Source organism: Chinchilla lanigera, unplaced genomic scaffold (assembly GCF_000276665.1).
Source record: "Chinchilla lanigera isolate Chin_1 unplaced genomic scaffold, ChiLan1.0 scaffold00146, whole genome shotgun sequence".
In the NCBI taxonomy this organism is placed as follows: domain Eukaryota; kingdom Metazoa; phylum Chordata; class Mammalia; order Rodentia; family Chinchillidae; genus Chinchilla; species Chinchilla lanigera.
The window spans coordinates 1,429,616-1,445,533 of record NW_004955547.1 but is presented as its reverse complement, the minus strand read 5'-3'; the positions used below and the strand labels follow the sequence as shown (position 1 = coordinate 1,445,533).

The window sequence follows — 15,918 nt, the reverse complement described above, 5'->3', positions numbered from 1 at the left end:
GGAGGCGCCCTCTCCCGCCGCGCCCGCACCGAAGCCCTCCGGGAAGCCCTGGCGCCCCCGAGGGCGCCTTTCGGCGGAGGGCGCGGGCGGGCCCGCGTTGTGTGCAGCTTCCCGGTCCCGCTGCGCGCCCGGCCTCAGGGGAAGGGTCTTTGTGGGGGGGGGTACGCGCCACCCCCGGCCTTTGGGCTTCAGAAGTCCTTACTACGTTCAAAGCTGTCGCGTAAACTTTTGACACCCCGCCTTTGCGTTCCTTACCTTTCTGGCTCCTCCCAATTCCCGGCCCCGTACGGCAAGCCGGCTCGCAGCGCGTGGTTAGGGAAGAAGCTGAGGAACCCGCGTTTGCGTTCCCGCCGCGTACAGTGGACACACGGTATTCTCGTGCCGACGTGCTTTCGCAGGGTGTTGTGAGTGACAGGGGGTGACAGCGCTGTGAAGGGGAAAGCGAGCGCGAGCGTGCGGAGGGAGAACGGGCTTCTGGGCAGCGGTGCGGGCGGTGCTGCGAGGGGCGCGGGTGAGACCCGGCGGAGCTGCAGCCCGAGCAGCCCAGCCCGCACGGCTTCTTGGCTGTGTAACCTTTGTGCGAGGCGCTTCGCCTCTTTGTTCTTTGTCCCACGTTCAAAGTGGGGAGCGATGGTATCCGTCTCTTCAGGCTGTTGGTGAGTTTTCCGTTAGCTAGAAGACATGGGTGCTTAGAATAGTTTCCTGCATGTAGCAGCCTTATTATTGTTACCTGTGCCTGCCTTCTTTCCCCTATTCCTTATCCTTGCTCGGAATTCCTTAGCCTGTCGCCAGTGAGCCTTCAGGCCTGTGTTTCATCCGCGCCCTTAACTTGATCTGAAGGTGCAGCGCAGTTACATGTGCCCAGCGGCTTTATTAAATAAGGCTGAGAAGTACCCTTGTGCTCAGTCAGTCACTGTGAGCTGTGCTCGAAGTGAAACCCGGAGGGCTCTCTGGCTGTCTGTTTTTTTCACTGGGTGACACTTCATTTCCAGCCTCACTTGGCTTGGGCAGTTTATTTTGGACACAGGACCAAAAGGCTATGATTGCAGCATAGCTCATTTCTCGTGTTTCCCGGAAGGGCTGTGGGACTCAGAGGGGGAATTTCTGAGCAGCCTGGCGGCACTTCTTATTAAGGAAAAGGGAAGCTTGCTAGGAACCTAATGTTACCTACTGTGAGGAAATCAGCGTGGTCCCTAGCCTTACTCTCTGCAGAGCTTCTAAGCGACTTTGGTTGTTCTGTGACTGAGGGAAGCGAAGGTTAAAGAACGGGATCCATAAAGTAGGAGCTCTGTGGTCTGACAGCCCGCCCTAAGAGGTTGGGTGTCTGCTGCTGAATCGCAGGTCCTCATTCCTGTCTGCTCACCTCGCATGGGTACAGTTGACTATGGACAGATGGTTCCCCTTCTAGGGGCTTCGGGATCCCTCTCAATCTGTCTTGGTGCCCCCTGTGTGACTCGATGGAGGGCTGTGGTGTCTTCTCGTTCTTCTCCGAAGAAGGCGCTATGGTGTTACTAGGAGCTAATCACAAAATAAGAGTAAGTTTCCGGGAAAGAGCGCCGCTTGCTGCGGTAGCGGGCCGCCAGGTGTGGCTGAAGTACAGATGGTGTGGTTATTTAGCTTTGGACTGACGCAGCGTAAGAGTTCTTTGGTCTTGAAAATTGGGTGTTGGCCTGCTGAGAGTGGGGGAGAGTGTTTTTGAAAGCTGTCTAGCGCATGCTTGAATGAGGAGGCAGGGAGTGATGCTGCCTTGAGTGTTTGAGGTAGAAGGAAGGCTGCAGCCCTAATAGTGTCATTATTATCTCTGTGATTTGAATCATATAATTTGAAAAACTAGTCCAGGACATTTGAATGGGCAGAATATAAGGAGTTACAAGACCTAGACCAGTGACGGTGAACCTTTCAGGGCTTTCAGTGGTACAAACAGCCTGCTGCCGCACACACGTTCGACCCCACTGACCTGGACTCTCGTCTTATTCACTGGGTGCCATTTTAAAATTGTTTCATTTTTGTTTTCTTACTTTTTGGTACTGGAGATTAAACTTACAGCCCTCACACTGAGCTACATCCCAGCCCTTTAAAGTTTTGTTTGTTTGTTTTGAGACAGGCTCTGGCAAAGTTTGAATTTGGGATGCTCATGGCTCAGACTCCCAGAGTGCTGGGATTACAGGCGTTCCTCTCCATCTCCACTTTCGGGTTTTGTTTGTTTGTTTTAAGGTTAGGTCTTGCTGTATTGCCCACGTTACATAAAGGGATCCTCCAGGTAGCCTGGATAGAGTAAAACAACATACATGTACTATATATGTATATATTCTTGGTATATATTTTTTTATTTTTTTTTGTTGTTGTTGTTTTTTTTTGGTTTTTCTCCGGTACCGGGAACCGAACTCATGACCTTGCGCTTGCCAGGCAGGCGCTTTGCCGCTGAGCTAAATCCCCAGCCCCATCTTTTTAAAAAAGAAAAAATATATTGTAGTGAAGTCAGGCTGGAATATAAAACAGTTGGCCAGAAATGACAAAAATATATTTATTATGTAACTCCTCTTCTCTTTAAGGTCAGAGGCATTTAATTTTCTAGTATTAGGACCAAAGCTTCCAGACATAGATTTGGAAATTAGGGTTCTCAGTCTTGTTCTTGTGCTCACTGCTGACAGGTCGGTCGTGTTGTGTGAGGTTCTTGTTTGTTCATTTTGGTCTCATCTCTAGTAATTTGATACTTAATGAAAGGAGATGGCTAGAAGTTAATTATTAAATACCGGGTTCCAAAGAGCAGAAGGAGGTATATGCGAGGCTAGAAAATCTTGTTATATGTGTTATCTGTTTTACCATACAATTTTTCTGTAAGAGACATAGAGCAAAATATATACTTAAAATTTTAGGAACCAATAGCTGTCATTAGACAAATGGGTTGAATGTAATCCAGTGGTAATAATCACTCTTCATATTTACCAGACGAAAGACACTTAGGGGGAGAAAAAGAAACAAGTTATATTATGTACAGGTACAAATTCTCCATGATGAATGTGATCATTATGTATATCTAAAGTGTACCAGTAAAATCTGGAGAAAATTTTTTATTACTGCATATTTTATAGAACATGACGATTACATTCACTGCGAGGGCTTGGTACATGTACATAACACATATAATTCTTGTCCCCTTTCCTCTCTCTCCTTCCCCTTTCCATCTAGTAGACTCCTTCCCATTTGCAAAAAAAATTTTTTTCTGAAACAAAAAAATTGGTAGAGACATTTTTGGGTGCTACTGCAGATCCAGCCAGGCCCTAGGATACCCTAAGCAAGTGTTCCACCACTGAGCCACATCTGCAGCCTGGTATAGACATTTTTAATAGATTTTCTTTCCTAGTAGACAGGGGTGTTTGAAGTTGTTTATAGAGCTTGGGGTTGTATTCAAGGACAGAGGAGTCAGGCCAGGAGTCTACCTTTGTCTCCCAAAGCAAAACACAGTGCTGTGATGTTGTTACAGAAAGTTTTCAGCAAGCTCCTCAGCAGTAGTTGGGAAGAACAGAGACCAAGGTATAGGCACTGGAAGTGCGCCTTGAGTGACCCTGGCGCATAAACAGTCAGGTGTGGAGCTGGCTGAGCCTCGGATGCACTGAGCAGAGAAAAAGAAGAGTTCCGGGCAGGGGCAGGAGGCCCTTTCATCCTGAACGTCTCTGGTTGGTGAATGATACTTTTGTCTAAAAGATCAGTACTTCTTGACAGCCTGGCCACATTTCTCTGTCTTCTTATCACCTTTAACACCAGGCAGCTGGTTTCATTAGCAGCTGTACTCTTCCTCTGCTTCTTACTCCCTCTCTCCTTCTCTTGCTTCTTAACATCCTCTCTCCCCCTCTCCCACTCCTTCCTCCTCCCTCTCAGCCTTGCCTTCCTCTCCTCCCGATTTATCTTTAGATGTTTTCAAATGTCATGTTGTTTCTTTGAAAACCTGAAAGTCTGACTGAGGTGAAAACCAGCAAACTTGGTGTTGAAGTGAAATTGTGGTTCTCTGTTGAGCCACATAAAATGTCTCCAGCTTTGAGATGAGAGGGAGCCCTGATGCCTGTTAAGCTTGCTGAATAACGGCAGCACCTGTGTAGCTTGGAACTGGGTGTGTTGTATGGCTTTAGGCTGAAGACATGCTAATGTTACCCACTTAGAGTGGATGAGAGTTTGAGGCCTTTTCCTTAGACTAACACTTACTAGACAGGAGGTTTGCTTTGTTTCCTCTGTCATGAGGTAGACATAGTCAGTCTTAGTTTGTCCTTTTTTCTTCATGTCATTTTATGTCAAGTTCATTTTTTTCATTTTCCTTTTTGTTTTTAAGTCTTGGGGATGGAACCCAGGACCTTGTGTATTCTAGGTAAGCACTCTACCAGTGAGCCACATTCCTAGTCCTTATTTTTAGTAAGAAAAATAAGAAATTTATTCTAATTTAGAAAAAATAATTGCAAAATTCGCATCCTCAAGAATAAGCATCACTATCATGAGCATTTACCAAGGTGTTTCTTTTCCGTCACCCTCAGTGGGAGCAGACTGAGTTTTGGAACTCATCCAATGGATATCTTTGAAGGGAAGTCTCAGAAAATGATGTTTCTTCATTGATCCAGAATAGAAAAATAGAGGAAGTAGTAATTTGTGATTAAAAAAAGAGACTAGGACTACCTCTGTAGCTAATTTGTAGAACATGTAGTTAGCATGGTCAGGGCTCTGGGTTTAGTCCCTAACACCACAAAAGCGGTGGGGAGGGGCTAGTAATTTTTTTCTTATTAAAATACATAGAGTTCAGGAAACAATTAGTTCTGTTGGATCTACTTGAATATTTTAAGGAGTTTCCTTGATTCCCATTCATTCAAATGACAGGAGCCTACCTTCATGAGACATATCTTATACAACATACGTGTTGGACGAATAGCGATGCTGTAGTAGCTCTATCAAGACTTTTCAGAAGGTTTGTCAGGATCTGGAAATCTCCACATTTTCTTTAAGACAAATGAATTTTTTAAAAAATTCAATTCCTTGTTCTCTAATAACATTTCTATCACTTCCTACGGCCCTGACCTGCATGCATCTGGCAGTTCCCACTTTACCACGAGCTTGTCTGGCCCTGAGCAGTGTCTGAGGACAGCCTCAGGGGGCAGAGGTGGCTGTGCCACTCAGTGTTAAGCATTTCTGTTACTTCACAAACTTCTTTTGGGGGTTGCTTTGTTTTGTTTTGGTTTTGGTTGCTTTCATGAAAGTTCTTTTCCTACCTAATGCTGTCTTGATTTTATTTTAGTGGGGGAAGTAAGAGAAATACTAAATGACTATGTTAAAAATAATTCTTCTCTAAACCTTCTGATTAATTTTAGGGAGACTATTTCAGCTCTAAAATCAGTGAAATGAATTTAAGTGCCGTTGATCTCTATAGGGGAGTTTTATAAGAAAACACATTTTTAAAAACAGACTATGTTTTTTAACCATGGGAGGGTGTTTAAATTGTATGTGTTTTATTTCTTTCTTTCTTTCTTTATTTATTTATTTTGTCTTTTTGAGACAGGGCCTCACTGTGCAGTTCAGGCCAGGTGTGAGCTCACTTTGTAACCCAGGCTGGTCTCGAACTTGCAATGATCCTCCTGCCTCAGCCTCCCAAGTGCTGGGATTACAGGCATGCGCCACCATGCCCGGCTTAAGTTGTATGTGTTTTAGTGTGTAGTATTCCAAATGTTCTTGGGGGTGATTATTGAAACAGGTTTGAGCTATCCAATTTGTTTTTCAGTGATTCTTCTAAATGCTAAGAAAAAACAAGTACCATCGATTAGTAAGAATTCATTATAGCTAGTGTGTGTTTTTAGGCTAACTTAATTTTCCTAGAGTTTTAAACTTGCAGGAGAGTTGCAAGAATAGTACCAAGAAATAGGTGTTTTCAAGACCCCATGTTAGGAGTGGGCCACCTAGACCAAATTAAGGAGCTAAGAAATGCTTCCCTGAAAAGATTGCAGTTATTTGCATTCAGGTAAAACTCAAGTCACAATTTGGTAATTGTAGTGACTCTCTGGACACTAAGACAAACCACTCGTAAGCTACAGGCAGTAAGTGCCTTCCAGGTAGACAGCTGCACATCTTCCGTTATACACGGCAGAAATATTATCAGAGAGAGTTCAGTGAGCATCCCTACAGTGTTTGTCTGAGAAAATTCACATGAGGTTTAAGTTTTTTAAAAACTAGGGGTTGAGGATGAGGCTCAGTAGTAAAGTATGTACCTAACACTCATTGGGTCTGGGTTTGATCCCTAGCACCACGTGAAAATCAATTAGTCGATAATGTATGTATTTTTCTTTTTCATTTTTACTTTCTTCTTTTTTCTCTTTCTTGAGACAAGGTCTTGCTGTGTTCCCGATGCTGCCCTTGAACTCCCTCAGTCTCATGAGGAACAGATTACTAGTGTGCACAGCGTCCTAGGTTTAAACTTTTTAAAAAAGTATCACAAAGAGCACAATGTCTGCTCAGTAAAAAGTCCTCCCTGTACTTGGCCTTGTTCTTGTTCCCCTGCTCCCTTTTCTGAGGCACAGCCATGATGCCCAGCTTTCAGTCTGTCCTTTGGACATAGTCTGTGGTATGTTCATATGTGTCCTCCTCCCCCTTTTTTCTTTTTGCTATATATGCAATAGCATAGTGTTTAATTGGTGTTTTCACTTGACAGCCTGTCTTAGCAATCATTTCTTATCAGTACTATAGATTTGCCTTATTTATAATGGCTTCCTGGTTTTTGGTTCAGTGAATGTGCACAGTTTGATCAATCAATTCCTTACTAATATCCAGGGTTTTGTTTTTTTTGTTTTTGTTTTTTTTCCTGATTCTTTTGGTAATATAAACAGTGTTGTGGGAAATACCCTTGTGTATGTTCCCTTACGTGAGACTTCAAGGTTCAGTCTTAGGACTGGAATTGCTAGATCAAAGGGTATGCAGACTTTTGAAATTTTAGACAAAATGTATTTTTATTGGAATTTTTATTTTGAAAAAGTCATACAGCACAGCTTTTGGGGGACAGAGTTTGTGGAGAGAGACTGGAAACAGGGTCTCCTATGTAGCCCAGGCTGGTTGAATTAGCAGTCCTCTTGTCTTACCCTCCTGAGTACTGGGGTTACGCACGTGCGCCCCACACCTGGCCTGGTTTTACAACTGTTGATAAAGAACAGGATAAAATAGTCTGTATATTAACTGTGAGTGCCATGATGGTTTTACTGCTGTTGGATGGGAGAAGATACATGCAGCTTTCAAGAAGGTGACACTAGATGGTGGGGGTGGGCTAGAATACCAGAGCAGTGCTAATCATAACTATGAAAGTGTTATACTGGATCGATTTTATTTTTATTTTTTATTTTTGTAGGAAACACATAATAATAAACATACATCCATTTACGAAATAGCATAGGAACAATACAAACATTACGGAGTTCTGGACAGATTAGTAGGAAAATATCAATGGCTGCTGTAAAACGTGGTGGTATCTTTGAAGTGGTTTCTCAGGAAGACAGAGATATGCAAGAAGGATCTAGCAAGTAGTTACAGCCTAAGGGTTGTCAAAAATAGCATATTACCTCCTCACCAGTGACTCCCTTCACTGAGGTGTGACGAAAGCAGGCCAGGATTGAAAACAAGGACCGAGAGACTTGCACCTATGTTTAGCAACAGGCTGTTTGGATCAATTTTAGTTGCTTGGATCGTAACTCTGGATCTTTTGCTCACTGTTGGGAAATGACTAAAACAACCTGGTGGGATAGTCCTGGATACCAACACTGTCTGATACTAATTTCCACATTTATTATGGGTTGTACTTTTTATGGGGACCTGGTACTATGCAACACACCAAACATAACTGACCCTCTCTGTTCTCTGCCCTAGTATTATTGTGTAGACACTGCAAATAGTGGGGCTTATAGTTTGTTGACTAAAACCTGTGATGAGAAAATTGGAATCCAAAATCAATTTTTTTTCTTGGAATACTACATTTTTGAGATTTCAGAGACCAGACTTCTTGTGGTTGATTGGCTCTGAATATACTTGGTATAGGAATGATCACTTTATTTAAAATTTTTTGTGTAATATTTCTGACAAATTGTAAGAAGATTATAAAATTTCTCAGAGACCATAAGCTTAGAGAAAAACACACAAATACCTCAACGGTTATTTAAATATAAGTTTAAAAGGCTGTTTTGGATAAAAATCTTCCACAAATGTATTAGCTATTTCTGTGCTTTTTCTTTTCCTCCCTCTTCCTCCTCCTTTTTTTTTTTTTAAGACAGGGTCTCACTATGCAGTTCAGCCTGGCCTTGCACTCACTTTGTAGCCCAGCCTGGCCTCAAATTTGCAGTTATCCTTCTGCTTCAGGCTCCCAAGTGCTGGGATTACAGGCGTGCACCACCACGCCCTGTTCCCCTTCCTTCATTTCTTCCTACTCCTCTTCCCCCTTTCTCTTTTGTTTCTTACACTCAGAAGTACTTTACTAATCTTTTAAGTGCCACTTCTGTGCTTTTGTAAACAGGGTATCAGCCACAAAGAAGTCTAATTTTGTCAAGTCAGTTATGGGTGTTAGTGTACCGGTATAAGGAAGGGCTCTTTGTTGCATACCAAGTAGTCCAAAACTAAGCACTTTGCTTCTTTAGTTTTCTCATTTTTCAGCGGGCACAATGTGCCTTTTGCTATAAGAACCATAATCTTGGATCTGATTTGTGGTTTCTAATGTATTATGGGTTAAGATAACCTCATAGCCTGGCCTTTTTTTTTTTTTTTTTAAGTCTTTTTGAGGCAGGGTCTTGGTATGCATTTCAGGCTGGCCTTGAGCTCACTTTGTAGCCCAGGCTGGTCTCGAACTTGCAGCACTCCTCCTGCATCAGCCTCCTGAGTGCTGGGATTACAGGCATGTAGCACCACCAGCCTGGATTATTAGAATGACTTGTAACACAAAAGTAAAAGGCCCTGGGAAGGCAAGGGGCTACACTATGATTGGAGCCCAAGTGAGTGGCCAGATGTATAAATCCCATTTAGGTGAAGGCTTTGTGAGTGGCTGAAGGACTGGCTTTAGTCTTTCTGGGTCCTCTGGGGTTGTGTTTAGCAACCTGATGGCTTAAAGCCTGACAGGAGAGATAGGACCAGTTGCCCCTTGTGATATAATGGCATTGGTGAGTAGGGAAGGGAAAGATAATGTTTTCCAAACTAGCTGGGTAGGTGGTGATACATTTTATACCCAGAAGGCAGACGAATGCTAAAAGCTCCTTTCAGTTCTGGATATCAGAATTCTATGAGATAGGTATGCAGATTAGCCAAAAAAGAAAGCAGAGGCTGTTCAGACAGGAACAGCAAGCGTGGAAACAAAGCGCATGTCAGCAGTGAAAGACAGCTAAGGTGAAGGCTTCACTCTTGGTAGGATGGTCACAGGGGATATTGAAGAGGGGCATGATCAATACAGAGGACTGTCCTTTCCCTTCTAAATGTGGATTCATCTGAGAAGTAGATCTGATAATAAGTAGATGGAAATTTTAAAACCCAGCCTTATTGGCAAGGCTAATGAGAGAATGTTTTGTAATCTGGGACCAGTGGGCCTGCTAATGTCCCCTACTCTCCCCAAGTGAATGTCACCAACATGGTACGGGGTGTGTGGGCTGCTCTGCTCCCAGCCTACCACACCGCTTGCCTATGGCAGGACCTAGAGAAGTGCTGGCCCCCAGCCCAGGCCCGAACCCCTTGTGCCTCAGCTTTCCTCGAGAGCCCAGGTTGTCAGAAGGCTGGGGAACAAGACTGACATACAGCTGAAGTCTCTCTCCTCAGGGGAGTTTGAAGCTGTGAGATAAAGACCCTGCACTGCCATTATAGTGGTGTGTGCTTTCTTCTGCCCTTCTCGGAAGAGTGAACCATGAACTTACATTGTTGGGTAGAACAAAGGCAGTTGCAGACCTCTATCCTTTAAAAACTTGTAAAATTGGGTCAGACTAGCCTGGCTTTTAACATTTTGGGTAATCCGCAGACAAAGACAGAGACTAGGTAATTGCCTAGCATATTAAAGGGGTGCTATGGGTGCTTATTAGAAAGGATTTGGCTATATCACTGAAATACCTTTGGCCTCAATTTGGTTTTGAAGTCATGCCAGCAAAAACTCAATTAAGACTTTTTGATTTTTGTTAAGTATTTATTCTGAAAGTTGTTGTTTAAAGGTTGTCTAATTCATTGGAAGAATCATTCTTTACTATATGAAAAGGTTCACTGATCCAGAGTAACAAAATGCTGGTTCATTTTCCCTAATTCTTCTTCCTCCCTTTTCTCTTTTGCAGAATCCTATTCTAAGAACGTGGACCCTCAGGTGTCCACCATGGTGTTGGGTCCTGAACAGAAGATGTCAGATGGTAACTTACACCTTTCTATTACTGTCTGATTTTTATTGGAATTAGGCAGAAATTTATATTTCCCTTCTTATCTGCTCCAACACTACATTCAGAAGTCACATGTGGTAACTTAAGCTGTAAATGAAAATGGGTTTATAACTGCAGAGCCCTACCTCATACAGTATCTTCTTTCCAATTTAGATTTTAGCTTCAGGGTTGGTTTCTGTAGCAGTAATGGTAGCAAGGTCGGTAGTTGTCTCAGACTTGGCATAGTAACCTCCGGAGTGTACCTCTTGCTAATGTTTCAGATATTTATGGGACAGTAAAATGAAGGCAAGTCCTACACACTCCATATTTTATTGCAGCTACTTTTTTTTTTTTTTTTGTCCCAGAAATTGAACTCAAGATTCGCCCTTGCCAGGCAGGCGCTGTGACACTGAGCTATATCCTCAGTCCCTATTGAAGCTTCTTCCATGCTTTGACTAATCTTTCTTAAATCTGAACTTCTCCTATGGAATTTGCTGGCTTTTGTTTCTGTTTTTGTAAATTTTTTAGACAGGACCTTACCATGTACTTTAGGAGGCTGGCCTTGAACTCACTATGTAGCCCAGGCTGGTCTTGAACTTGCAGTGATCCTCCTGCCTTAGCCTCCCAAGTGCTAGGATTACAAGCATGTGTTACCATACCCAGCTGCAGTCTTTTTATGTTAAATTTCCTCACCAAGTTAGATCCACTTAATTAAGATGATGTGGGCCAGCTTCCTATAAAAATAAAACTCTTGTTTATCTAGTTGGATGTGTAAGGATTTACTGGAAACAGAATAGAGCTTTGTGGTTCAATATAGCCACATGATGCCTGTAGGAAAGTGGACTTTGTATATCTCTAGTGCATTAGGCTTTTCTTCCAGAGTTTCGCCATCCTCCATTTAATAGTAACTGTAAAAAGCAGGTCTCGTGGGAAACACTGATACCAGGCTGCGATGCTGATGCCCTGTGATCAGCTGCCCTTCAGTATAGGACTTAGGATACAAAGTGTTCCTACTTAGTGGTTTCCTTGCAGTATCAGATTTGTCCTGAACTGTGGCAGTATTTTGCAACTTCTGTATACCTTGAGAAGCCTGGTGGAGGTATAATGTATAAGGACAGTTCTTTAAGTAAGTCCTATACTACAATAGGGCTGGGGTTGTTCTAGTAGATTGACTTCTTTCTGTCTATTCATTGAGTCACGGCCTCCCTATGTAGTTCAGGCTGGCCTTGAACTCACTATGTAGCCCAGGCTGACCTTGAGCTTGCAGTGATCCTCCTGCCTCAGCTTCCTAGTTCTGGGATTAGAAGTGTGCACCACCATGATTGGCTTCTTTCCTTTGAAAAGACAGGATTTTAGGTTATCAGTGGGGCTGGACTGGCAGTGTTATATTTTGAGCCGCAAATGTCAGTGTTTTTAGCGGAAAATGAAATTATTCTGAAAATGACGAAGTAGAAACAGAAGTACAGAGTAGCAAAACGATTGTAAGATTGGTGTTAAGCTGATACAATACTGAGTAACTGGGGGTTTTATAAAAACCTCTATCCAGATAGGCAATGCTCATGAGAAAGGCTCTGGGTTTGATCCTAGGACTTCAAAAAAAAGTTTTAATTTCAGTATTACTGAGGGTGAACTTTTGTGGTTTAAAATATTTTTATTAATTTTTCTTTAAACATGTTAATTCAGAAAATGCTTCTGGAGATCATGGGGACTGTGCCAGTCTTGATGCCATCAGCTCTGCCTGTAGTAACTCCTCCCTTCCACAGTCCACTGGGCATGCAGAGGAGCCTTTTACGACCTACTTTGACGAGAAGATTGCCATTCCTGAGGAGGAGGTTCGTGCCAGGTCACAGAGGGGAACTATGGTCTGGTGAAAGCCTGTGAAATGAAGATCTGTTAGACAATGCAAGGGCCATAGCTCCAGGTCTAATTTTGGCAGTCAACCTCAGCAGATAGGATTTTATAATAAGAATGAATAAACTGTTCAGAAAGATGAGAACATTGAATATAGTTTCTAAGTGACATTGGAGAGCATTTTCTGATCAGGCAGTTAAGGATTTCATGTGCTCTTTTTGAAGCTGTGGTTCCTGTTCTGTTTGGGGGTGGGTCCCTCTAGTTATAGGTGAGATGTGATTGAAATGTTGGGGCCAGGAAGGGCTCCCTAAATGGACAGAGTGACCAACTTGTTAATGAAAAATAGCTATGTAAGAGAAACCCAGATGCATGTAAAATTCAACCCTGATCTTTTGTTCTCATGAAGCTGATGATGCTATTTCATATTGATAAAAGAAAAAGAAAGTGATACTCAGTTTGATCTCTTTTTGCTCTCTTCTGTAGTATTCTTGTTTCAGCTTTCGTAAACTCTGGGCATTCACGGGACCAGGCTTTCTCATGAGCATCGCCTATCTGGATCCAGGAAACATTGAATCTGATCTGCAGTCGGGAGCAGTGGCTGGATTTAAGGTGAAAGTCTAGTCTACCCCTGCCCTTTTAAACACATGCAGTTTACCCTCGTGTTCTTTTCTCTGCCCTGCTAGTGGATAGCAGCTGCAGTGGGTACAAGCACTTACAGTTGGCCCTTGAGCAATGTAAGTTGGACTGCACAGGCCTACTTATGTGTGGGTTCTTTCATTGGGTATTTTCAACGGTTTGAAAACCCAACAAATGAACTACATAACAGAATCTTTTTTTTTTTGGCTCTTTGAGACAGGGTCTTGCTATGCACTTCAGGCTGGCTTTGAGCTTACTTTCTAGCCTAGGCTGGTCTCAAACTCACAATGATCCTCCTGCCTCTGCCTCCCGAGTACTGGGGTTACAGGCATTCGTAGAAATATTTTTTAAAATGAAGAAAAAGTTAGGTATGCCATGACTATATAAAATATATGTCTTAGTTACTTTTCTTGTTGCTGACAGCATATCCAACTTTCCATTAGAAGAGGAAAGGTTTATTGTAGCTCATGGTTTGTAGCAGTTTCAATTCTTAGTCAACTGGCTCCAAGGCACGGTGGTATGGCAGAGGGGCACTGCAGCGGAGGAGCAGTTCATGGTAGGTAGAAGGCAGTGAGCAGCAAAGTAGCAAAGCAACAAGTAACAACAGCAGCCTTCTATCTCTTAATACTCTATACAGGTTACATGCCCTTAATCCTAGCATTGCACCATGAATCAATCCCAGCATCACACACTTAGATCCAACCACCTCTGAAAATCCCCACCTAGGACCGATGGAGGGGAAATACCCATAACCATAGCAATACATATAGATAATAATCTATTTTATCATTTGCTAGACTAAAATGTACACAAATCTATTCTAAAAAGTTAAAATTTATCAGAACTTACACAAACAGTCCGTATGTGGTTGAGGTAAATGTAAGCAAATGTAAAGATGTGGCTTAAATCATAACTGGATAAAATTAACTGTAATACAGGCAAGAGCGGTGGTGTGCACCTGTAATCCCTGTATTAGGGAGAAATTAGGGAAGTTGGAGGATCACAAATTTGAGGCCAAGCTAGACAGTTGAGTGAGACCCTGTTTCAAAATTAAAGATGTGACTGGAGATGTAGCTCAGTTGTAGAGCACACCTGGATTCTGTCCCCAGACTCTAATACACACACACACCTTCAGAAAGTAAAAAACACAGTATATATTATACCTCTGTAATTTTGTAGCCACCTTCTGTTGCTGTTGAGCTGAACTGTTGTGTCCACTTAAAAATCTGTGGGATGCTGAGCATCTCTGTGTGAGTAGTTTATCTCTTAGGTAAATTGTGTATTGTGATAAAAAGTCATTTCTCAGGGTTCTTATGTATGTTCACGGCATATAATACTATACAGAGTGTTACTGGTAAGGCTTCTGATCAATGACAGGTTATTAGTAGTTAAGTTTTGGGGGAATCAAGGTATATGCACATTTTTTAGTATACACGAGGTTGGTAACCCTGACCCTCACCCATTGTGTTCCAGGGTCCATGGTGGGATTTGCCGGGGGGGGTGTGTGTGTGTGTGTGTGTGTGTTATTGTTTTGTTGTTATTTTTTGCAGTACTAGAGATTGCACCCAGGGTCTTATACTTGCTAGGTAGGTTTTGTACCACTGAGCTACATCTCAAATACCCTGTCGCTCATACTGGGTATCAGACCCAGGGAACACTGAGCTACATCCCTAGGCCTTTTACTTATTTCATTAATTAAATTTACTCGTTCATTTATTTTTAATTTTGAGCCTGGGTATCACAAAGTTGTGTAGGCCTTGAACTTCAGCCTTACAGCTACAGTCTTCTGACTAGTTGGGGTTATAGTCTTGTGCCACTACCCGGTTTTAACTGTACTTCTTCGGCAGTGAGACTTATATGAAAAGTAGTTCCCATCTGGTCTTTTATTTTAATGTCTGTAATTTCCTTGAACAAAAGAGAAATTGCAAATGGGAGAAAGTGAGGCTCAGAAAGGTGCAAGGCACCTGGTTGGTCATGTATAGATCCTGTACCAAAATCAGATCATTTTTCATTCCTGATCAGACTTTTCCTTCATGCTGTGTTTCCCATTTACAATACCAGACGACCAAACGAAAAGTCCACTTGTCTAATGAGCATCACGGGGGGTTTTGTTCTTCTCAGTTGCTCTGGGTCCTTCTGTTGGCCACCATCGTGGGGCTGCTGCTCCAGCGCCTTGCAGCTAGACTGGGAGTGGTCACCGGGCTGCACCTCGCCGAAGTGTGTCACCGTCAGTATCCCAAGGTGAGCCGTGTGCTGTCCTCTTTGTGTCTCACCCACCCCCAGGGGAATCTGTGCGTCTGCCCATGTGCGCTGCCCTACTATGTATTGAGACACTGGGGGACTTGGGGTCAGTGGTCCCGAAACCTGGCCATAGGAAAGGAAATCTCACTGCCCCTCTTACTGCCATGCAGTGTTTTCCTCCCCGCAAATCGGACTTGAGATTCATTTTTTCCCATGAGGTTTCCATAGAAGAATCCTTTGTGATAAGTATTTTCCATTCACTCTACCTTCTGGCCTCTGCCAGTGCCCGGCCATCCACGAGGGAGGGGCTGTTTCTCTTCAAGGACTTTTATACAAATATTCACAGTACTCCATCAGTTTGTGTTAGAGATATCTGCTTTTTGTTTGACTTTGCCCTCTCTTTCAAAAGGTAAGTTTTATCTTTTTACTGTTTGTGGCAGGATCTTTGGAGTTGCTAATTATTTTTCAGTTTTCTGTGACCTTGAGGTTATACTTTCCCTACAGCTTCCTTCTAAGATTTGTGGGCCTTTCTGTTGCCACCTAAGGTAGGAGTGCAAGGACATAATTTTTTTATGTCTCAAAGACTTTTTTTTGTAGTGCTAGGGATCAGACCATGGCCAGTTAAGTGCTCTATCACTGAGTTATACCCTGGAAGGCTTTTCTTTCTCTTCTTTCTTCTCTCTTCTCTTCTCTCTTCTCTCTTCTCTTTTTTTTTTTTTTTTTCTTTCTTTCTTTCTTTCTTTTTCTTAGTACTGATGATCAAACCCAGGGGCACTCTTAACACTGAGCTGTGTCCCCAGCTACCCCT

The 15,918-nt window shown here is 42.8% G+C and overlaps 1 protein-coding gene across 1 annotated transcript in view; it reads left to right on the top strand.

The window, feature by feature from the left end:
* The window catches only part of LOC102019110 (natural resistance-associated macrophage protein 2-like), a 33,650-nt gene that overhangs the window by 1,670 nt on the left and 16,062 nt on the right, over positions 1 to 15,918 (top strand). The window contains 4 exon segments of the mRNA XM_013508457.1: positions 10,305 to 10,376; positions 12,066 to 12,214; positions 12,717 to 12,842; positions 14,991 to 15,110. Of these exon segments, the coding sequence (XP_013363911.1) occupies positions 10,305 to 10,376; positions 12,066 to 12,214; positions 12,717 to 12,842; positions 14,991 to 15,110 (467 nt within the window).